Here is a 24,541-nt window from a genome sequence, read left to right as displayed (position 1 = left end):
AAAACATATACAGTATCAAGTTGTGTGTGTGTCCTCGACTTGCGCTTGGTGAGGCAGCAGAGAGAGAAAATGCTGGTAAGTATTTACCAAGTACAATATACAAATATTCACATAACTCAATGAGACATGCAGCTATGTCTGCCAGGAGATGTGCCTCTTGTGGGTGACGGTGATGATCATGGTTGGATTAAGGTTTGTGGGGTCCCCAGAGCATCTAGTTTGTGTGTGTGTGTGTGTGTGTGTGTGTGAGGGGTGCCCCTGTTAATACAATTACACTATGCCACACAGGTACCTACCAGTTCACATTACGCCACACAGTGACTCCAATGTGCCACATTTGCCTGAGGAAGCAGACGGTAATCTAAAGCTGGGTACACACTAGATGATGTATGTACCCAGCGAGGGCAGATGCGACTGGACAAAATATTGTGCGGTCGGTACCAACTGCACGATCTAGTGTACGACCGCCCCCATACGTCGTTCCCCCGCTGCATCCACATGCATGGTATTGGACATCAAATCTATAGATCGACCTGCACTGCAAGCAGATCTGAAAATGCGCGGAGCGTATACACTGGCCGATTTGATGTTCCGATTCATCCCAAAATGACAAATCGGCCAATATATCGTCTAGTTCAGGGGTGGGGAACCATTTTTCTGCAGAGCGCCATTTTGATACATGTAACATTATTTGCGGGCCTGGTGCAGGCTACGCCCCCTCTGTGTGACGTCGCCGGTGATTACAGCAGTGCCCGGAGCATCCTGAGGATGCTTCGGGGAGCTGTAAGGGCAGCGGTGTGACCGTCTGAAGCGCCCTAAGGATGCTCCAGGTGGCACTGCTGCATAGATTCTGGCTGCAGTGTACCATTGTAGGCACCTTGCTAGCCAGATGAGGCTAGCAGAAAAAAGCTCAGAGGGCCAGTCCAAACGATTCCGCGAGCCTTATACGGCCCCCGGGCCTGTGGTTCCCCATCCCTGGTCTAGAGTGTACCCAGCTTTAGAGCTCACTCCAGTTGCAGGATGATGATCAGAGAGGAGGGCAACATGTTAGACGCGATGTATCGCTACAGCTACAATAACTATAGCGATACATCACTTCTAAAATTTTGCCCATCAAAATAAGCCCTCCTTACTGATCAGCCCCCTGCACCCAGAGTGAACACCAGAGATCTGCGACACACATTGCGGCTATTTTGGAGGTTACTATTTTCCATTTACCCAAGCTTTTCTTATTGTCCGTCTCCTTGGTGGGGAATTCAATTAGCCTCCTTCATTTTTCTCACGCAAAAAACTGGAGTTTTTTCAATTTTTTTTTTTTTTCAGCGCAATACGATTACATCCCGTTTTTTCATTGCGGAAAAAAACAAAACAGAATTTACCCGAAAACACATAAACTCAGTTCACGGACCTAAGTGTTTTCGCGCCCGCGAAAATAGGGTCATTATAATGGATTTTTTTTTTCACCTGCCTCAGGTGAAAAAAAAAATTCCTGATAACTGCCGGATTCAGGACTAATTGAACAGCCCCCGGGGGATCAATTAGCTAATTGAATTCCCCCCCTTAATATTTAATTTTATTTGTTCTTATTTTAATACTTGTATTTTAATTGGAATTATTTTATGCTTTAAGGTTGAAGTAAATTCACCCCTGAATAAATGTGCCGGTGCAGGCGTCACTCGCGGGGCCAAGGAGAGGAAACCTCCGGCTCCCTCGACCAAATTTTTTTGTAAAGGCCCCCATACATCAGAGATTGATTGCAGCAATCGTGCAATTTGCAATCGATTGTGTATAAAAATATTTCCCTTTTTCAATCGATTGTGGCAATTCTGCAATCGATTGAAAAAGGGAAAGATTTTTATACACAATCGATTGCTACAATCAATCTCTGATGTATGGGGGCCTTAAGCGTTAGTATCTCATAGGCTACTACAGTGTAACACCATCTGGAAATGGCATTACCTATTGGGATCAAGCTTCAGAATGCTGCGTAGAAACCTATGGCGACTACCTGATTCAGACCCGGTCGCAAGCGCTGAGCGCTCGCAACCTGGTCGATGGTGGCCCACAGCGCACAGCGGCTCCGTCGTGCGCATGCGCGAGGCCCGGCTAGCGACGGGCAATCCCTCGCTCCGGGTCTCACACCAAAGGGGGCGAGCTGTTGATGTTGAGTGACAGTTCGCCCCCTTTGGTGGGCGGGCCGGGGGGGGGTGGCTGCCCAAACGAAGGCGTCCCAATGAGAACGCCTGTCGTTTGGGGGCGGCCCCACTGACATCACGAGTGGTCAGTGGAGAGATTCCGGCTCTGTTAGAGCCGAAAGCTCTCTGGGGCTTGCAATGAACGAGACCCTACCACAAGGGTCTCGTTGCAAGACCGATGGTCGCGCTGCTCTTGACCATCGCGACCATCATCCTGGCCGCTCGCTATAGCTGTGGGTGGTCACTCACAGCTATGTGAGCGGTCAGGAGGCCGTTCTAAAAAAACAAAAGCCCGGCCCTGATTCAGAGAGAGCGCTCTGTCAGAGCTTCTGGCTCTGAATCAGGGCCTATTCCCCTGTCTCTTCCCCTGTCTCCCTCTCCTATCTTTAACCCTCCCTCTCTTTTAGGCCCTTCTTTTCTCTGCACCCCAACCCACCACCATTTTTTTTCCTCTCTCTCTTTTTTATTTGTCATTTGTGGCAGTGAGAGGGAGCTTCTGTAGGCCCACATTATCCCTTCCAATGATGGGAGAAGACAGATAGGGAAAAATGGAGGTACACAGCCAACATGGATGTTCCTAAGCCTGCAGAAAGAAGAAAGTGAGACAGTGCCGGGTCCCTCACCCTCCATCTTCCTCTCATATCTATCTTCCTGTTTCTCACCTCTGTCCTCCTTACACCCGTCTATCTCTGTCATCTATGTCCCTACGGTCTCCCATTTCTCTGTCCCACATATCTGCCCCCAGCTCCTGCATGTGTCGTTGCGATGGTGCTGGACGAGGGATGGGTGTTATGGGAGGATGTGCTCCGGTGATCTGTCCTTGCTGTATGTGAGGTGCAGCCTCTCTTCTTCTGTCCCTGCCAGCCACTGAGAGCTGTGAGGGGGGGGGGGCGGCGGGGGCATGGTGTTGCCAATATTTTGCTGTTGACCGAAAGCAATGTTGCACTACAGGATTAATATCTTCTCCACCGTCCCTGCACTGCATCAATAATACCATCATCTCTGCACTACAACAATAATACCACCACCACCATCCCTGCACTACATCAATAATACCATCATCACCACTATCCCTGCACTACAGCAATAATACCATCACCACCACCATCCCTGCACTACAGCAATAATACCACCACCACCATCCCTGCACTACAGCAATAATACCATCACCACCACCATCCCTGCACTACAGCAATAATACCATCACCACCACCATCCCTGCACTACAGCAATAATACCACCACCACCATCCCTGCACTACAGCAATAATACCATCATCACCACCATCCCTGCACTACAGCAATAATACCATCATCACCACCATCCCTGCACTACAGCAATAATACCACCACCACCGTTCCTGCACTACAGCAATAATACCACCACCACCGTTCCTGCACTACAGCAATAATACCACCACCATCTCTGCACTACAGCAATAATACCATCATCACCACCACCGTTCCTGCACTACAGCAATAATACCACCACCACCGTTCCTGCACTACAGCAATAATACCATCACCACCATCCCTGCACTACAGCAATAATACCACCACCACCGTTCCTGCACTACAGCAATAATACCATCACCACCATCCCTGCACTACAGCAATAATACCACCACCACCATTCCTGCACTACAGCAATAATACCACCACCACCGTTCCTGCACTACAGCAATAATACCATCACCACCATCCCTGCACTACAGCAATAATACCATCACCACCATCCCTGCACTACAGCAATAATACCATCACCACCACCATCCCTGCACTACAGCAATAATACCACCACCACCACCATCCCTGCACTACAGCAATAATACCACCACCACCATCCCTGCACTACAACAATAATACCACCACCACCATCCCTGCACTACAGCAATATCACCACCACCATCCCTGCACTACAGCAATAATACCATCACCACCACCATCCCTGCACTACAGCAATAATACCATCATCACCACCATCCCTGCACTACAGCAATAATACCACCACCACAATCCCTGCACTACAGCAATAATACCACCACCACCATCCCTGCACTACAGCAATAATACCATCACCATCATCCCTGCACTACAGCAATACCACCACCACCATCCCCGCACTACAGCAATAATACCACCACCACCATCCCCGCACTACAGCAATAATACCACCACCATCCCTGCACTACAGCAATAATACCACCACCACCATCCCTTCACTACAGCAATAATACCATCACCATCCCTGCACTACAGCAATAATACCATCACCACCGTCCCTGCACTACAGCAATAATACCATAACCACCATCATCCCTGCACTACAGCAATAATACCATCACCACCATCCCTGCACTACAGCAATAATACCATCACCACCATCCCCGCACTACAGCAATAATACCACCACCACCATCCCCGCACTACAGCAATAATACCACCACCACCGTTCCTGCACTACAGCAATAATACCACCACCACCATCCCTGCACTACAGCAATAATATCATCACCACCATCCCCGCACTACAGCAATAATACCATCACCACCATCCCTGCACTACAACAATAATACCATCATCACCATCCCTGCACTACAGCAATAATACCATCATCACCATCTCTGCACTACAGCAATAATACCACCACCATCCCTGCACTACAACAATAATACCATCATCACCATCCCTGCACTACAACAATAATACCATCATCATCACCATCTCTGCACTACAGCAATAATACCACCACCACCATCCCTGCACTACAGCAATAATACCATCACCACCATCCCTGCACTACAGCAATAATACCATCATCACCACCATCCCCGCACTACAGCAATAATACCACCAACATCCCTGCACTACAACAATAATACCACCACCACCGTTCCTGCACTACAACAATAATACCATCACCACCATCCCCGCACTACAGCAATAATACCACCACCACCATCCCTGCACTACAACAATAATACCACCACCACCATCCCTGCACTACAGCAATAATACCATCACCACCATCCCTGCACTACAGCAATAATACCACCACCACCATCCCTGCACTACAGCAATAATACCATCACCACCATCCCTGCACTACAACAATAATACCACCACCACCATCCCTGCACTACAACAATAATACCACCACCACCATCCCTGCACTACAACAATAATACCACCACCACCATCCCTGCACTACAGCAATATCACCACCAACATCCCCGCACTACAGCAATAATACCATCATCACCATCTCTGCACTACAGCAATAATACCATCACCACCATCCCTGCACTACAGCAATAATACCACCACCACCATCCCTGCACTACACCAATAATACCATCACCACCACCATCCCTGCACTACAGCAATAATACCACCACCACCATCCCTGCACTACAGCAATAATACCACCACCATCCCTGCACTACAGCAATAATACCACCACCATCCCTGCACTACAGCAATAATACCACCACCATCCCTGCACTACAGGCTCAATATCTTCTCCACCATCCCTGCACTACAACAATAATACCACCACCACCATCCCTGCACTACAGCAATATCACCACCACCATCCCTGCACTACAGCAATAATACCATCATCACCATCCCTGCACTACAGCAATAATACCATCACCACCATCCCTGCACTACAGCAATAATACCACCACCACCATCCCTGCACTACAGCAATAATACCACCACCACCATCCCTGCACTACAGCAATAATACCACCACCACCATCCCCGCACTACAGCAATAATACCACCACCACCGTTCCTGCACTACAGCAATAATACCACCACCACCATCCCTGCACTACAGCAATAATATCATCACCACCATCCCCGCACTACAGCAATAATACCATCACCACCATCCCTGCACTACAACAATAATACCATCATCACCATCTCTGCACTACAGCAATAATACCACCACCATCCCTGCACTACAACAATAATACCATCATCACCATCCCTGCACTACAACAATAATACCATCATCATCACCATCTCTGCACTACAGCAATAATACCACCACCACCATCCCTGCACTACAGCAATAATACCATCACCACCATCCCTGCACTACAGCAATAATACCATCATCACCACCATCCCCGCACTACAGCAATAATACCACCAACATCCCTGCACTACAACAATAATACCACCACCACCGTTCCTGCACTACAACAATAATACCATCACCACCATCCCCGCACTACAGCAATAATACCACCACCACCATCCCTGCACTACAACAATAATACCACCACCACCATCCCTGCACTACAGCAATAATACCATCACCACCATCCCTGCACTACAGCAATAATACCACCACCACCATCCCTGCACTACAGCAATAATACCATCACCACCATCCCTGCACTACAACAATAATACCACCACCACCATCCCTGCACTACAACAATAATACCACCACCACCATCCCTGCACTACAACAATAATACCACCACCACCATCCCCGCACTACAGCAATAATACCATCATCACCATCTCTGCACTACAGCAATAATACCATCACCACCATCCCTGCACTACAGCAATAATACCACCACCACCATCCCTGCACTACACCAATAATACCATCACCACCACCATCCCTGCACTACAGCAATAATACCACCACCACCATCCCTGCACTACAGCAATAATACCACCACCATCCCTGCACTACAGCAATAATACCACCACCATCCCTGCACTACAGCAATAATACCACCACCATCCCTGCACTACAGGCTCAATATCTTCTCCACCATCCCTGCACTACAACAATAATACCACCACCACCATCCCTGCACTACAGCAATATCACCACCACCATCCCTGCACTACAGCAATAATACCATCATCACCATCCCTGCACTACAGCAATAATACCACCACCACCATCCCTGCACTACAGCAATAATACCATCATCACCACCATCCCTGCACTACAGCAATAATACCACCACCATCATCCCTGCACTACAGCAATAATACCATCATCACCACCATCCCTGCACTACAGCAATAATACCACCACCATCATCCCTGCACTACAACAATAATACCACCACCACCATCCCTGCACTACAGCAATAATACCACCACCACCATCCCTGCACTACAGCAATAATACCATCATCACCACCATCCCTGCACTACAGCAATAATACCATCACCACCACCATCCCTGCACTACAGCAATAATACCACCACCACCATCCCTGCACTACAGCAATATCACCACCACCACCATCCCTGCACTACAGCAATAATACCACCACCATCATCCCTGCACTACAACAATAATACCACCACCACCATCCCTGCACTACAGCAATAATACCACCACCACCATCCCTGCACTACAGCAATAATACCACCACCACCATCCCTGCACTACAGCAATAATACCACCACCACCATCCCTGCACTACAGCAATAATACCATCATCACCACCATCCCTGCACTACAGCAATAATACCATCACCACCACCATCCCTGCACTACAGCAATAATACCACCACCACCATCCCTGCACTACAGCAATATCACCACCACCACCATCCCTGCACTACAGCAATAATACAACCACCACCATCCCTGCACTACAGCAATAATACCACCACCACCATCCCTGCACTACAGCAATAATACCACCACCACCATCCCTGCACTACAGCAATAATACCACCACCATCATCCCTGCACTACAACAATAATACCACCACCACCATCCCTGCACTACAGCAATAATACCACCACCACCATCCCTGCACTACAGCAATAATACCACCACCACCATCCCTGCACTACAGCAATAATACCACCACCATCATCCCTGCACTACAGCAATAATACCATCATCACCATCCCTGCACTACAGCAATGATACCACCACCACCACCATCCCTGCACTACAACAATAATACCACCACCACCATCCCTGCACTACAGCAATATCACCACCACCATCCCTGCATTACAGCAATAATACCATCACCACCACCATCCCTGCACTACAGCAATAATACCACCACCACCATCATCCCTGCACTACAGCAATATCACCACCAACATCCCTGCACTACAACAATAATACCACCACCACCGTTCCTGCACTACAACAATAATACCATCACCACCATCCCCGCACTACAGCAATAATACCATCATCACCATCTCTGCACTACAGCAATAATACCACCACCACCATCCCTGCACTACAGCAATAATACCACCACCACCATCCCTGCACTACAGCAATAATACCACCACCACCATCCCTGCACTACAGCAATAATACCACCACCGTTCCTGCACTACACCAATAATACCACCACCACCATCCCTGCACTACAACAATAATACCACCACCATCATCCCTGCACTACAGCAATAATACCACCACCGTTCCTGCACTACACCAATAATACCACCACCACCATCCCTGCACTACAACAATAATACCACCACCATCATCCCTGCACTACAGCAATAATACCACCACCGTTCCTGCACTACACCAATAATACCACCACCACCATCCCTGCACTACAACAATAATACCACCATCACCATCCCTGCACTACAACAATAATACCACCACCACCATCCCTTTACTACAGCAATAATACCACCACCACCATCCCTGCACTACAACAATAATACCACCACCACCATCCCTGCACTACAACAATAATACCACCATCACCATCCCTGCACTACAGCAATAATACCACCACCACCATCCCTGCACTACAGCAATAATACCACCACCACCATCCCTGCACTACAGCAATAATACCATCACCACCATCCCTGCACTACAGCAATAATACCATCACCACCATCCCTGCACTACAGCAATAATACCATCATCACCACCATCCCCGCACTACAGCAATAATACCATCACCACCATCCCCGCACTACAGCAATAATACCATCATCACCATCCCTGCACTACAGTAATAATACCACCACCACCATCCCTGCACTACAACAATAATACCACCACCACCATCCCTGCACTACAGCAATAATACCATCATCACCATACCTGCACTACAGCAATAATACCATCATCACCACCATCCCTGCACTACAGCAATAATACCACCACCACCATCCCTGCACTACAACAATAATACCACCACCACCATCCCTGCACTACAACAATAATACCACCACCACCATCCCTGCACTACAGCAATAATACCATCACCATCATCCCTGCACTACAGCAATAATACCACCACCACCATCCCTGCACTACAGCAATAATACCACCACCACCATCCCTGCACTACAGCAATAATACCACCACCACCATCCCTGCACTACAGCAATAATACCACCACCACCATCCCCGCACTACAGCAATAATACCACCACCACCATCCCTGCACTACAGCAATAATACCATCACCACCACCATCCCTGCACTACAGCAATAATACCATCACCATCCCTGCACTACAGCAATATCACCACCACCATCCCTGCACTACAGCAATAATACCACCACCACCATCCCTGCACTACAGCAATATCACCACCACCATCCCTGCACTACAGCAATATCACCACCACCATCCCTGCACTACAGCAATAATACCACCATCACCATCCCTGCACTACAGCAATAATACCACCACCACCATCCCTTTACTACAGCAATAATACCATCACCACCACCATCCCTGCACTACAGCAATAATACCACCACCATCCCTGCACTACAGCAATAATACCATCATCACCACCATCCCTGCACTACACCAATAATACCATCATCACCACCATCCCTGCACTACAGCAATAATACCACCACCACCATCCCTGCACTACAGCAATAATACCATCACCACCATCCCTGCACTACAACAATAATACCACCACCACCATCCCTGCACTACAACAATAATACCACCACCACCATCCCTGCACTACAACAATAATACCACCACCACCATCCCTGCACTACAGCAATAATACCACCATCATCCCTGCACTACAGCAATAATACCATCACCACCATCCCTGCACTACAGCAATAATACCACCACCACCATCCCTGCACTACAGCAATAATACCACCACCATCATCCCTGCACTACAACAATAATACCACCACCACCATCCCTGCACTACAGCAATAATACCACCACCACCATCCCTGCACTACAACAATAATACCACCACCACCACCGTTCCTGCACTACAACAATAATACCACCACCACCATCCTTGCACTACAGTATAAATACCACCATCGCATCCCCACACTACAGCATCAAAACCATCTCCACCATTAGTAGTATTATTACTCTGGTGTAGGAATGGTGGTGGTGTAGTTATTGCTGCAATGCAGGGATGGTGGAAAAAGTATTGATGGTATAATGCAGGTATGGTGCTAGTGTGGTACGCCGGGGTGGCAAGGGTGTTTTTGCTGCGGTGCGTATAACTCGGTAGTACCTGGTTCTTGGTCAGCTTCTCACCTGAGATACTCTCTTGCTGTACCACACCCCAGCAGAGAGACAAGGACAGAACCCAGAACAGAAACAGACGTATGATTCGGGTGGTATGTAAAAACTAGGAGATTTATTCTGCAACCAGTGCAGTGCCTGTAAAACCAGTGCAGCTCAATTAATCAAGGATAAAGATACTACATACATTCCAAAAGACAATTAACAGATGCGTCCTAATGTATTAAAATCACTCTCCAAAACACTATAGGAATATTGGCATATATCATGCTTATTAGCAGTGAGGCCCACTGAGTAGACTAAAGGCACACATCCACTAAACGACAGGCAAAAGACTGCACGGTTATGACATTGTAATCGTGCAGTTGTTTATCTGTCTGTGATGAGCCTGCACTGAGCGAGCAGTCGTTCAGTGCAGGCACATCAATCACCTGCTAACATGCTCAACGTGACGATGTCGTCAGGTTGTACAGCAAGTCTGCAGGATGATAGATGTCTAAACGATGAGCGGGAGCGCGCTTCACTGGTCGTTTATGCATGATTTGCAAACGATTTTTAAACGATTAATGAACGATTGAACGTTATAGTTATCATTCAATCGCTCAATAAAATCGCTTAGTGGATGTGTGCCTTAACTCTGTCAGCCAAGTCTTTAGGTAACGCTAAAGTCCAATATGCAACAACAGTAAACAGGGACCTTGCAAGGTACCGGGGTTATCGCCTAGTTCTTTATAAACAGATAATGCAGCCGGTCGGTGCACGATGATTCAGATTTGGGAATTAGCATAAGAGAGTGCAAGTACCTGTGTACCTGGCCAAACCATTTTACAATGCAAGAGGTGCAAATACAGCCATTTTTTTTGCATATGGGATGAATACTGGCTGCTTTTGCATGTAGCTCACAAATGCTGGACAGCTTTATTTTTACACTGCAATGTAGATTTCAGTTTGGACACATAAGTTTGACCATTTCACATCTGCCCCACCTGGAGTGCAACATGGTTTTACCAAGATGCACAGTTAGGCCGGATGCACAATAGGATGATATTGGGTCGATTTTCCGTATTGGAACAATACATCTTCTACATCGTTTAGTGCATACCCTCAATTACGCTCTCTGCGGGTCGCATACAAGTTCTTGTGGTTGGCCAATCAGACAATATCGTATGCGGGGCTGAGCATTGTAATGAAGGACTGAACGAGAGATCATTCCGTTGTTCATTAAATCGTGTAGTGTACACGGCCAATCGGTCATGGTTCGGGGAGCCCCGATCTTCTGCACGATTGGCCGGCGTTCTGATGTATACCCTGGCCTTACTTGTTCTTTCTTACTGTATTCCAAAATATTGATCAGGCCCTGTGCATGTTGGCTAGCATAGATAATACAGGGGGTAATTCAGACCCGCTCGCGAGCGGCAGGACGCTCGCAAGCGGGTCGATGTTCCCCACTGCGCATGCGCACGACGGAGGGAGCTCCGTCGTGCGCATGCGCGAGACCCGGCAAGCGACGGGCTCACCATCGCTCCGGGTCTCGCACCAAAGGGGGCGTGCTGTCGATGTTGACGATGGGAACGCCTACCGTCTGAAGCCGGTCCCACTGACATCACTAGTGATGTCAGTGGGAGTGATTTTGGCTCTGATAGAGCCAAAATCACTCCAGGGCTTGCGGCAGCGAGACCCTACCGCAGGGTCTCCGTCGCAAGCCCGATGGTCAAGACCATCGCGACCATCATGGACACTCGCAATAGCTGTGGGTGGTAACCCACAGCTATGCGAGCGTCCATGAGGACGCTCCAAAGAAAGGTAGGAGGGCCCTGATTCAGAGCGAGCGCTCTGGTCAGAGCGTTCAGCTCTGAATCAGGCCCACAGTCCTCCCTCATTACAGAAGGGTTTCTTTCGGTAAATCATTTGTTCCTAAGATTTTTGAGTCTCACTAGTCAGTCACAGCAAATGCTATTTACTGCAAGTTTGTCAGCGTACCCTGCAGAAGTATAACACCTGGGGCCTGATTTAGAGGTGGAGGCTGCTGCGTCCGCTCTTGCATCTGTTGCTGGAGTCACAGCTGCGATAATATGCAAATGCTGGTATCGCCCTCGCCCTGGCGTAGTAACCTGCGTCTGACTGTGCAAGCACTGAGACGCCCACTTTCATCATCTCTGCACGCTGTAATTCCGCTGGTGATTCTTTAGAGGACACCATCGAAACTTGCACCAGCCCTATTGCTTTAGCGGGGGAGGTTAACGTAGCCGCAACTGCGTCTTTCTCATGTGGTGCGTCTCTGCTTGTGCAGAAAAGCAGAATGTTGTGCAGCGTGCACATTCCACCCCTCCGTACACTCTTTCCCTACACACACACTCCACCCTGTTCCCTTATGCCGGGTACACAATACACGTTTTGTGTACCCGGCCAGCGCACATTGCGATGAACGACGTATCGTGCGGTCGCGATCTGCTGAACGACTGCACAATATGTAGTTCACCAGCCGCCTCCACAAGCATCGGGGCGTTCATAAAAATCACAGACTGAACAGCACGTAGGCTCGATCTGTCAATGCAATGAATGTGGGAGCACACATGGTTGCCCATAGTGGGTACACACTGACCGATGTGGACGATGTCGGCCAAACCGATCGGATTCTGTGACATATCGTCTAATTTGTACCCAGCTTTACACACACACACACACACAGTACACTCTCCCTACTTACTCCATACCCTCCAACATTTGTACCCAACGGGACACTGTAGCCCACGGGTGGGACGGCAGGACATTGCCCAAAAAACTGAGCTGTCACGGTTATGAGGTATTTACTCTCCAACACGCCCTGACACACATACCTCCCAACATTAGGAAAGTCTGAATCAGGGCACAGAGGGTGAGGCTGCAGAATGCTTTCGGGCATGGCTGCATCATTGCAGGTATCACCATGCCCCATTGTGGGCGTGCTTAGACTTCTGAAGTGTTAGGCCGCCCCCGGCCCAACAGCACACTCCCCTCCCTACAAAAACACTACTGAACTGCGGTACGCACTGAGGCACGGGAAAAATAACTCCAAACTTCCTGCAAATTGAGACTGCGGAACAGCGGGGTAATTGCACTAATACCATACGATCACCCCACCCACACCCCCTGAACCTCCCTCCACCTCATGAATCAACTTACAGTACACCCCCTGAACCTCCCTTCATCTCACCTACCACTCATGAACTATCCTACACCCCCTGAAACCCCGCAACCAACACACCCTCCCATCCTCACCTCAATGCATAGGAACCACCCCACTCCCCAAACTTATGCACATTTTCCCCAAACATACCTTCACACACCCCACGTACAGCTTCCCCTCCACACCACCCTCTTCTTCTCTATGCAAACACAGGGCCTGATTCACAATGGATCGCCATTGCAATCGCAACTGCGATTATGCACGGTGGTTCACTGCAACAATGTGCTAACGCATGCAATCGCAAAGCTAGTATAGAGAGACGCCCACTACCACTACCTCACATCCGTAATACCTCACAGTCCTGCGTATACATCGGTAACATCGGCCCCTCACGCACATTTACAGCAGCTCTGACCTGACTCGGAAATTGCTAACCTTGTGAGTACTTCAGCTGCGTATGCCGCCACGGTGGCTAATTTATGCACGCCCATGCAACGGACCGGCGCGCCTGCGTTTCTCCGACCGCTCCCCCGTCACCACCCACAAACGCTGACCTCCTGTCACTCACTCTGCGATGGCTTTCTTTCTGCGTGAGTGATAGCATGGCGATCGCAATGCTAACTCACACATGCGGACTGCAATGTATACGCATGTGCAGTACACACCATCGGCCGATCTGCGTGCGCTGTTGCGATCCGTGATCTGAATCAGGCCCACAGATTCCCGCAGACACATGACGCAGATCCCCGGCAGCAGCCGCTGGGGGGCGCATACTGTATTTTGCACGTTTTAAAGTGACCCCTCAAGTTACTGTTAGTAAATAGCCCAGAGGAGATCTCATCTACCCCGGCGGAGTTACAGACATGACTTACCCGGGTGTCGCTCCCTGGGAGAGGACGCGGCTCAGCTCGGGGTCCCGGGCCCGGGGATCGTCTCAGAACTGCAGCCTGGAGGAAACTTCAGTAACTTTCTGTTTCGTGTCCGCTCCGCCCAGTTCTGAGAAATGAAAGTGAAAGAGACGGAGAGAGAGAGACAGACAGACAGCCCGAAGGGTGAGACTGAGACCTACAGAGAGACAGCTCCAGGGTGCGACAGGCTGAGAGACAGCCCGGTATATAGCACAGACGGACCGACAGACATAGAGAACACCGAGCAGATGGGTGAGAGGGGACAGGCGGCCATGAGTGAGGACCTGCAGGCAGAGACACAGAGAGGCACACAGAGTATGGGGGGATACCCACAGCATAATGCACAGAGTATGGGGGGATACCCACAGCATATCGCACAGAGTATGGGGGGATACCCACAGCATAATGCACAGAGTATGGGGGGATACCCACAGCATATCGCACAGAGTATGGGGGGATACCCACAGCATATCGCACAGGGTATGAGGGGATACCCACAGCATAATGCACAGAGTATGGGGGGATACCCACAGCATATCGCACAGAGTATGGGGGGATACCCACAGCATATCGCACAGGGTATGAGGGGATACCCACAGCATAATGCACAGAGTATGGGGGGATACCCACAGCATATCGCACAGAGTATGGGGGGATACCCACAGCATATCGCACAGAGTATGGGGGGATACCCACAGCATATCGCACAGAGTATGGGGGGATACCCACAGCATATGACACAGAGAGAAGCACAGAATATGGGGGGACAGGAATACATGGGGGGAGCCCCACCACATGTCACACAGAATGTGAGGGGACAGGAAGACATGGGGGAAACGTCCCAATATGTGACACAGAGAGAAGCACAGAATACGGGGGGACAGACAGACACACAGCTAGGAGACACAAGTTTGGAGGAAATAGATGATCGGGTCCTCACATTGAACCCCATCCTGGTGATGATCTCATCAGCCCCGAAAAATTTCAAGCTAAAGGTTGAAAAATATTTTGGATCCAAAGCAAAATCAGGAGGAGGAGAGTGCAAGGTGATTGCCCTGGACCAAGAGACGTATTGTGTGGGCTTTGAGGATAAAGACGGTGAGTGCCGCATTGTACTGGTCTGTTACATTGGGAGTGGGCGAGAGTGTAATTGCTGTTACATTAGGAGTGGGCGAGAGTGTAATTGCTGTTACATTAGGAGTGGGAGAGAGTGTAATTGCTGTTACATTAGGAGTGGGAGAGAGTGTAATTGCTGTTACATTAGGAGTGGGCGAGAGTGTAAAACTGGGGACACACTGTGCAATTTATTTTTTTCAGCTTGACAAACTTTGTGAGAAATTGCCCCGATAGTGAAGCGTACATACTGTACAATTGCTTCTTCCGATCCTCCAATTGATCCCTCCCTGCCGACCGCTCATACACTTGCAGCAGAAGCCTCAGGGAGGGGGGTGCGACATGCCCCTTGGCCAGCAGGACCCGCGCCCACAAGAGAGACGATGGTTGTTAAGTGTGTATGAACAACCATCATCTTCAGATATAGCTGTCTGGTGTGTACCCAGCTTTAGTTATCAATGTACCAGTGATGATAGAAACACCATAAAGAATAAACATTTCAAATACAAAAACAGTAAACAAACAATAACTACAAAGGTAGGCCAGAATAAGAATAAAGCTGGGTACACATTATACCAGTGGTCGGGGAACAGGGTCAAATTACCCCACATGGGGTGAAAATTAAATTCGATGGGGTAATGGACGGACAGCCGGGCATGTGCATGAATCATTCTATAATATATAATGCATGCCCGGCTGTGCTGCAGGGAGGCTCTAAGCCGGACGCCCGCTGAGATGTTATTACCAGCGGGCGCCCGGCTCCTTCCCTGCAGCACCGTGTTAGCCGGAGGCTGGGGTTCTTTTCTGAACTCCAGCTTCCGCCTCTCTCCATGCGCACTATTGGAGAAACGTCATGACGTCTCTCTCATAGTTCCGAGGAGCAGCCGGGCGGACAGGACGGCAACGAATGCAGGAGCAGGGATTAAGGTGTTTTTTTTTTTTGTACAAGCGGCACTACAGGGGCATTATATGGGGGCACTACTACAGGGTCACTACAGGGGCATTATATGGGGGCACTACTACAGGGACATAACTATGGAGGCACTACTACAGGGGCATAACTATAGGGGCACTACTACAGGGACATTATATGGGGGCACTACTACAGGGGCATTATATGAGTGCACTACTACAGGGGCACTATATGGGGGCACTACTACAGGGGCATAACTATGGGGGCACTACTACAATGGCATTATATGGGGGCACTACTACAGGGGCATTATATGGGGGCACTACTACAGGGGCACTATATGGGGGCACTGTATGAGTGCACTACTACAGGGGCACTATATGGGGGCACTACTACAGGGGCATAACTATGGGGGCACTACTACAGGGGCATTATATGGGGCACTACTACTATATGATTTCCTTCCTTTCAAATCAAGGGAGTAACGTCAGCGTATCTAAATATATTTTGGGGCAAAAGGTAAAAAAGTTCTCTGACCCCTGCATTATATGCTATATCGTGCAATCTTAGTACTTTTAATCAGTCTGCACGGCCATCATATAGTGTGTACCCCAAATTCATAATTTTCACCTGTCATTCATTGCATTGTCCCATTGGATGTTTTGTACATATGACGGATCGTGTAGTGCGTACAGCGATGCAATGTAACTGTATATCCAGCTTAAGAATAAAAAATAAAACAAAATAATAAACAAATATAAAAGCTGGTGCAGAGGGGCCTGTCTGACTCTTTCAATTAAGTAGGAGGAGGTGACCATTATCAAGACAATGTATTTCAGGGGTAGCACTGCAGCTGCTATGGAACTACATATCCCAGCATGTCCTGCCAAAGTTTTAGCATGTCCAAGTAGCAACACTGACGGCATGCTGGGATGTGTAGTTCCACAGCAGCACTTGTCTGGGTCGAAACATCTAGCTGACGATAAAGAAACCAGTCTGTTGGCTCAAAAGCCCGATGGTTTGCTTACTACTATAATGTTAAAAGATCAGCGGATGCACCGTTCTTCTACTGCGAGATCTCTTGCAGTTCCCCAAAGCCGCTGCCAGCCAATTCGGGTGCGTTGCTGGGGCCTGCAAGTTTTTATGAAAACGTGGCTGTCGTGCACATTTCCTGGGAGAGCCAAGGACAGGGCCTGCGTCTTATAACGCCTATTTTGTGGCTTCGGTTACGGCTCTGAGACGGCCATCTGAGTAACCTGAGGGTTATACGGATGGCCACTGGTCTCACAAATGATCTGATGGCTGCATCCCAGGATCACACACTTCTTGCGGCGGATGTGGCAGCAATGCTAACAGCGTACAAGGCCCCCCATTTCTTATAAAATATAAATACGTCCCCTCTATCTCAGGGATAGCTGCACCTCTATTGATGTATACATTTTCTTAAAGTTCCCTTCTGACATCTGCTACAAATGGGGATGGGGGGTACTATTTATAGAACATTAACTTATAAACCAACATGAAGACCACCAACGGCCATGGGCGTACACCCATCACTGTTTTCGGTGATAGATTGGCTGCCCTGGGATCAAAATTACATAATCTCATGACAACAGGGTCACATGTTAAAGTAATAAGAATGAATCCACGTCTCTGCCGCCGTCCGGGTGTCACGATTGTAGGGAGTTTAACGGTTGACTTCTGCCAACTAGGTTTGGCGATACTCAGGTTAGAGGCACGGAGCCTATTGTGCTAGTGGTCTTCACCAGCGACCCCAACTAGGGGATTTCGGCTCTGTTGCGCTCGACACACAGTTTGGTTTAAACAACTTGCTTGGACAATAGATTTTGTCCGTTTTCAGGGATTTATGCTGTCGCACAGCCACAGTGGCTGTGCTACAATATTTAAAGGCCCCCATACACGGGGCGATTTTGTATTCGATCCGATCTCGCATATGATTCCCTTGAAAATTCTTCCCTTGACGTTCTGTACGATTTGTATTTAGTAAAGGAACGATTGTACAAACGACCATACGATCCGATGTATTAAGATGTGTCACATCGTACTGTTCGGCCGAAATCTTTCCATCTGATCTACGATGCCGATACGCGACGCGCATCGTAATCGTGTATGAAAACACTACTTTTCATATGATTGGTCGTTACGATCAGTCGAAAACGGCCATATGGTGTAAAAAAATCGCCCCGTGTATGGGCACCTTAACTGCCGCAGGAGGCGTCTTGTGTAAATAGACGTCTCCGGTTGGCTTCTGTGATCCGCAGCTGCGTCCGGAGACACAGCCATCTGATCACTTGCGTGACAATCGGACATCTGATTAATCCTCGGGTTATTCAGGATCCCCAGTGTAATCACGCTGCAGAGGACAGGAAATCCTGCGTTGGAAGACGCAGACCCTGTCTTCGGCACTTCTTGAAAACAGGGCTGTCACCCTCATTTTTAATAACAGAGCCCGTTGACACCCCATCTCCACCGGCCGTATGTCAATCATGCTATGGCTTAGGGGGTACTGTGACCGCTGTCACATACACATCCACATACGCATATCTCCACATGCGCAGTACTGAATCTGCGCAGATCGCAAAATTTCGCAGTTGTAAGTAAACCATCGGGTTCGCGTACAATTCTAAATCGGGCCCCTATATTTCTTCCCAGCGAAGACAAATTTAATTATTTTATTGAAAGCTCCAATTTTTATATACACGGCTTATAATTAAATGAATATAGGTTACTCAGGGATGGCAGAATGTAAAGGCCCAAGTACTATGTCATTAGTAACTAATGCTAATGTACATACTAGATTCCAAATTGCGTAACGTGTAAAGGTTTTGCATTGCCGCAGGGCAGATGCCAATGGCTCGCCAGCTATCGCCAAATAGCAACTGGATAGCAGGCACCCGTGTCTTGTGCCTTTTTGTATTGGAAAGAAGTATATTGGTTAGAAATAATTAGAGAGCTTGGTTTTGTGAGTATTGCTTCCAAAATATACACAAAAAAACAATCCGTAATAAGGTTTCAAAAAGATAATCCCATGAAACCATATCAAATTAATTTGTTACAGAATTAATTCCCCCAAATAAATTCGGTCAGACTTCTATAAATAAAGTTGGGCGGTAGGTTTTTGTTTTTAATTAAAAAATGTGTTAATAATTTGTAGTCTAAGTTTTAAAATGGATATCGGTCTATAATTGGCAGAATTCTCTAGATCTTTGTCCATTTTCTGTGGTAATTAGGTAATCGCTGAGTTATAATGTTTAGGTAACTCCAATTTCTCCAAAATACAACCATAGCCAAAAGTTTTGAGAATAACACAAGTATTGGTTTTCACAAATTCTGCTGCTTCAGTGTTTATGATGGCAATTTGCATATATTCCAGAATGTCCTGAAGAGTGATCAGATGAATTGCAATGTCCCTCTTTGCCATGACAATGAACTTAATGCCAAAAACAAAATTTCCATTGCATTTCAGCCCTGCCACAAAAGGATCAGCTGACATCGTGTCAGAGATTCTCTCGTTAACACAGGTGAGAGTGTTGACGAGGACAAGGCTGGAGATCACTCTGTTATGCTGATTGAGTTAGAACAACAGACTGGAAGCTTTAAAAGGGAGGTGGTGCTTGAAATCATTGTTCTTCCTCTGTTAATCATGGTTACCTGCAAGGAAACACGTGCTGTCATCATTGCTTTGCACAAAAGGGGCTTCACAGGCAAGAATATTGCTGCTAGTAAGATTGCACCTAAATCTACCATTTATCGGATCATCAAGAACTTCAAGGAGAAAGGTTCAAAAGTTGTGAAGGCGGCTTCACGGCGCCCAAGAACATCCAGCAAGCACCAGGACGTCTCCTAAAGTTGATTCAGTTGTGGAATCGAGGCACCACCAGTGCAGAGCTTTCTCAGGAATGGCAGCAGGCAGGTGTGAATGCATCTTCACGCACAGTAAGGCGAAGATTTTTAGAAGGATGGCCTGGTGTCAAGAAGGGCAGCAAAGAAGCCACTTCTCTCCAAGAAAAACATCAAGGACAGACTGATATTCTGCAGAAGGTACAAGGATTGGACTGCTGAGGACTGGGATAAAGCTATTTTCTCTGAATCCCCTTTCAGATTGTTTGGGGCATCTGGAAAAACGCTTGTCCGGAGAAAGAAAGGCGAGCGCTACCATCAGTCCTGTGTCATGCCAACAGTAAAGCATCCTGAGACCATTCATGTGTGGAGTTGCTTCTCAGCCAAGGTAGTGGGCTCACTCATAATTTTGCCTAAGAACACAGCCATGAATAAAGAATGGTACCAAAACATCCTCCAAGAGCAACTTCTACCAACCATACAAGAACAGTTTGGTGATGAACAATGCCTTTTCCAGCATGATGGAGCACCTTGCCATAAGGCAAACGTGATAACTAAGTGACTCGGGGAACAAAACATCGAAATGTTGGGTCCAATGCCAGGAAACTCCCCAGACCTTGATCCCATTGAGAACTTGTGGTCAATCCTCAAGAGGTGGGTGGACAAACAATAACCCACAAATTCTGACTTACTCCAAGCATTGATTAGGCAAGAATGGGCGGCCATCAGTCAGTATGTGACCCAGAAGTTGAGTGACAGCATGCCAGGGCGAATTGCAGAGGTCTTGAAAAAGATGGGTCAACACTGCAAATGTGGACTCTTCGCATAAACTTAATGTAATGTAATGGTCAATAAAATCCTTTGACACTTATGAAATGCTTGTAATATTACTTCAGTATACCATAGTAACATCTGACAAAAAGGTCTAAAAACACTGAAGCAGTAAACTTTGTGAACAATACTTGTCATTCTCAAAACTTTTGCCCATGGCTGTAGTGTTTAAGACATTCAAAAGGGGCTACAACATCTTTGAGGAGTTTGTAAAACTTTTCACTGAGTCCACTGTCTCCAAAGAGACTGAAAGCACTTTACATTGGCAGGGAAAACAGAATATATCACGTAAAGTGCAGCCCTGACGGATGCACTACAATGGTTACAGTGTGTGTCTGCAAAATATGAGATACAATGTACAGGAAACAAGACCCATCCCACCCACTAAAGAACCAGACGAGGCAGCCATCTTGGGTGCACTACATATGTTATAATGGGTGGGATAAGCGTATATGCAATACATGAAAATGCTATACACATTGGTAAATACAGAATAGAATGAACAACATGCAAAATACTGAAAGTGACATATTAGAAATATCCGAGACCGGAAAAAGGTGGGCAACCTATATGGTCAGACTGCATTGTTACAGAGGGCAAGATCAGGTTTCCTGTACCTCAACTTTACTAAAGTTTCTAAAAAATTAAAAGTGGTGGTGTTACCCATAGCAACCAATCCGAATCTGGCTGTTATTTCGCTATTGCATCCTAGAAAATAATCGGCAGAATCTGATTGGTTACTATGGACATCACTTCCACTTGTCTGTTTTAGAAGCTTTAGTACATCTAAGCCCAAGCATCTACAGTAGATGTGATTTTCAATAAAGGCAATGTGGGAAATGATGGTGATAACCTCCATAGACAAGAGAGGGAGTAAAATAATGGTGGTATACCACCAATCATCAAACCCTCAGATAAAGGATGGGATATTGGGCCTGATTCAGAGCTGAACGCTCTGACCAGAGCGCTCGCTCTGAATCAGGGCCCTCCTCCCTGAAAATGGAGCGGCCTCCTGGCCGCTCGCATAGCTGTGGGTGACCACCCACAGCATATGCGAGCGTCCATGATGATGGTCGCGATGGTCTTGGCCATCACGACCATCGGGCTTGCGACGGAGATCCTGCGGTAGGGTCTCGCTGCCGCAAGCCCTGGAGTGATTTTGGCTCTATCAGAGCCAAAATCACTCCCACTGACATCACTAGTGATGTCAGTGGGGCCGGCTTCAGGCGGTAGGCGTTCCCATGGGAACGCCTCCGTCTGGCAGGCACGCCCACCAAAGGGGGCGTGCTGTCAATCAACATTGACAGCACGCCCCCTTTGGTGCGAGACCCTGAGCGATGGAGAGCCCGTCGCTCGCCGGGTTTCGCGCATGCGCACGTCGGAGCTCCCTCCGTCGTGTGCATGCGCAGTGGGGGAACATCGACCCACTTGCGAGCGTCCTGCCGCTCGCGAGCGGGTCTGAATGACCCCCATTGTTCTTTGGCCAAAAAACAAATACATCAAAGAAATCAATCGCCAATTGCAAGATGAGTCCTGCTATAAACGACTCCTATTTAATTCTACCAGCAATTTTCTTGGCAGTTACACAATACCAATTTACACAACAGGGTACAAGGCACAATTGCCAAAACTGTTGACTTTTTTTAAAGGTTACAACACCTAAGATTTGAAACTTCTATCTCACCCACAAAGTCCATACAATTGAGACAGGTCCACCAGGGAGACCTATCGCCTCTGGCATAGAGAAAATGCAAGTATCTTTATAGATAGACAACTATGAGAATATGTCACCACATTGCCATCCTACACAAGGGACATGTTGGATGTCCTGAATAAGCTACAGGATGTGACTGTAGCCCCAAAACCTGGTTAGTGAAGTCTGAGAGCTTGTAAACGAGCATTGACCATGAGTTGAGCATCAAGGCTGCTGAGTACTTCATTAATGCGGGAAGAAATAATGAGTTTAACAACTTCTTTCTCAAACTATTAGACTAAAAATAATTTTATATGCAATTAGAAATTCTACCTCCACATAAGGGGGACAGCGATGGGGGCCACGCATGCTCCCATGTAAAGGAACCTATATGGAGTGGTGGGAAAGATAATTTTTGTTTACTGAAACAAACTATATACTGAGAGAGAGTGTGTATTTATATATAATATACACACTAGTAAAGACACTTTAGTCTACACCCTCCTGCCTGGCCCTGCCACCTACTCTTTTGGTGCTTTTTCTGTCCTCCACCCCCACTCAGTTCCATCTGACAAGTTCTCAGCTCCTCTCCTAGGTCTGTGGTGTCTCCAGTGGGAGCCGTCTACTGAAAAGACACCTTGGAAGCGCGCACCAGTGGCCAGTGCGAGCCGTTGGTACACGGTTTCATGGTGTATGTTCAGGAGATGGGAACACAATCCAAAAGCAGATTCAGTTGCGCACTTCAGACATATAGACAATAATTAAATATTTTGATATCTGCAAAAATATACATTTTCTGAACTCACTTTAAGAATAAAATGAGGTTCTTCATGCACGTTTTGATCAGTCTGTGGAGGTCATCTACCATAGCAAGGTGACCTCTTTCAGATGGTCACCTAAACCAGTGATTCCCAAATTTTCTCAGTTCAAGTCATCCTTAGGGTCTCCATAAATTTTTTCTTGGCACCTCTAAGCCAAAGTAATTACAGAGCAGTCCCGTTATTTAAGTAGTTTGGTCAAAATAAAATTAGTATTTAAAAAAGAAAAACTGAGCTATTCTTACCCTTTTTGCCCCCTCCTTCTTTCTCCCTTTTGCCCCCTCCATGTCTCTCCCTGTGCAGCCCCCTCCATGTGTCTCCAGTCTCCTTTTGCAGCCCCCTCCTCCATGTCTGTCATTGCAGTCTCCCCCCTAGCGATCTCCAGCACGGTTCCGTGGGAAACAGCCGGGAAGCCGACGGCCGAAATCCCGACCGATGGCTTCCTAACTGTCTAATCCCGGCAAGTATCTAATGACAGGTGTCGAAATCCCAACGCCTGTCATTAGAC

The 24,541-nt window shown here is 47.7% G+C and overlaps 2 protein-coding genes across 3 annotated transcripts in view; one reads left to right on the top strand and one right to left on the bottom strand.

The window, feature by feature from the left end:
- PARP9 (poly(ADP-ribose) polymerase family member 9) overlaps positions 1-15,155 on the bottom strand; it is an 89,882-nt gene extending 74,727 nt beyond the window's left edge. For both annotated transcript variants that reach the window (XM_088475475.1, XM_088475477.1), the window contains exon 1: positions 14,769-15,155. The gene's annotated coding sequence lies outside the window, so the exon portion shown is untranslated. The remainder of the gene's footprint in view (positions 1-14,768) is intronic.
- The window catches only part of LOC148521165 (E3 ubiquitin-protein ligase DTX3L-like), an 83,281-nt gene continuing 73,388 nt past the window's right edge, over positions 14,649-24,541 (top strand). The window contains exon 1 of the mRNA XM_088475474.1: positions 14,649-15,902. Within this exon, the coding sequence (XP_088331600.1) occupies positions 14,900-15,902 (1,003 nt within the window). The 5' untranslated portion in view covers positions 14,649-14,899. The remainder of the gene's footprint in view (positions 15,903-24,541) is intronic.

Source organism: Taudactylus pleione, unplaced genomic scaffold (assembly GCF_031769625.1).
Source record: "Taudactylus pleione unplaced genomic scaffold, aTauple2 ptg000173l, whole genome shotgun sequence".
Lineage (NCBI taxonomy): Eukaryota > Metazoa > Chordata > Amphibia > Anura > Myobatrachidae > Taudactylus > Taudactylus pleione.
The sequence above is the reverse complement of the archived record's forward strand: the minus strand, read 5'-3'. Positions and strand labels throughout refer to the sequence as shown.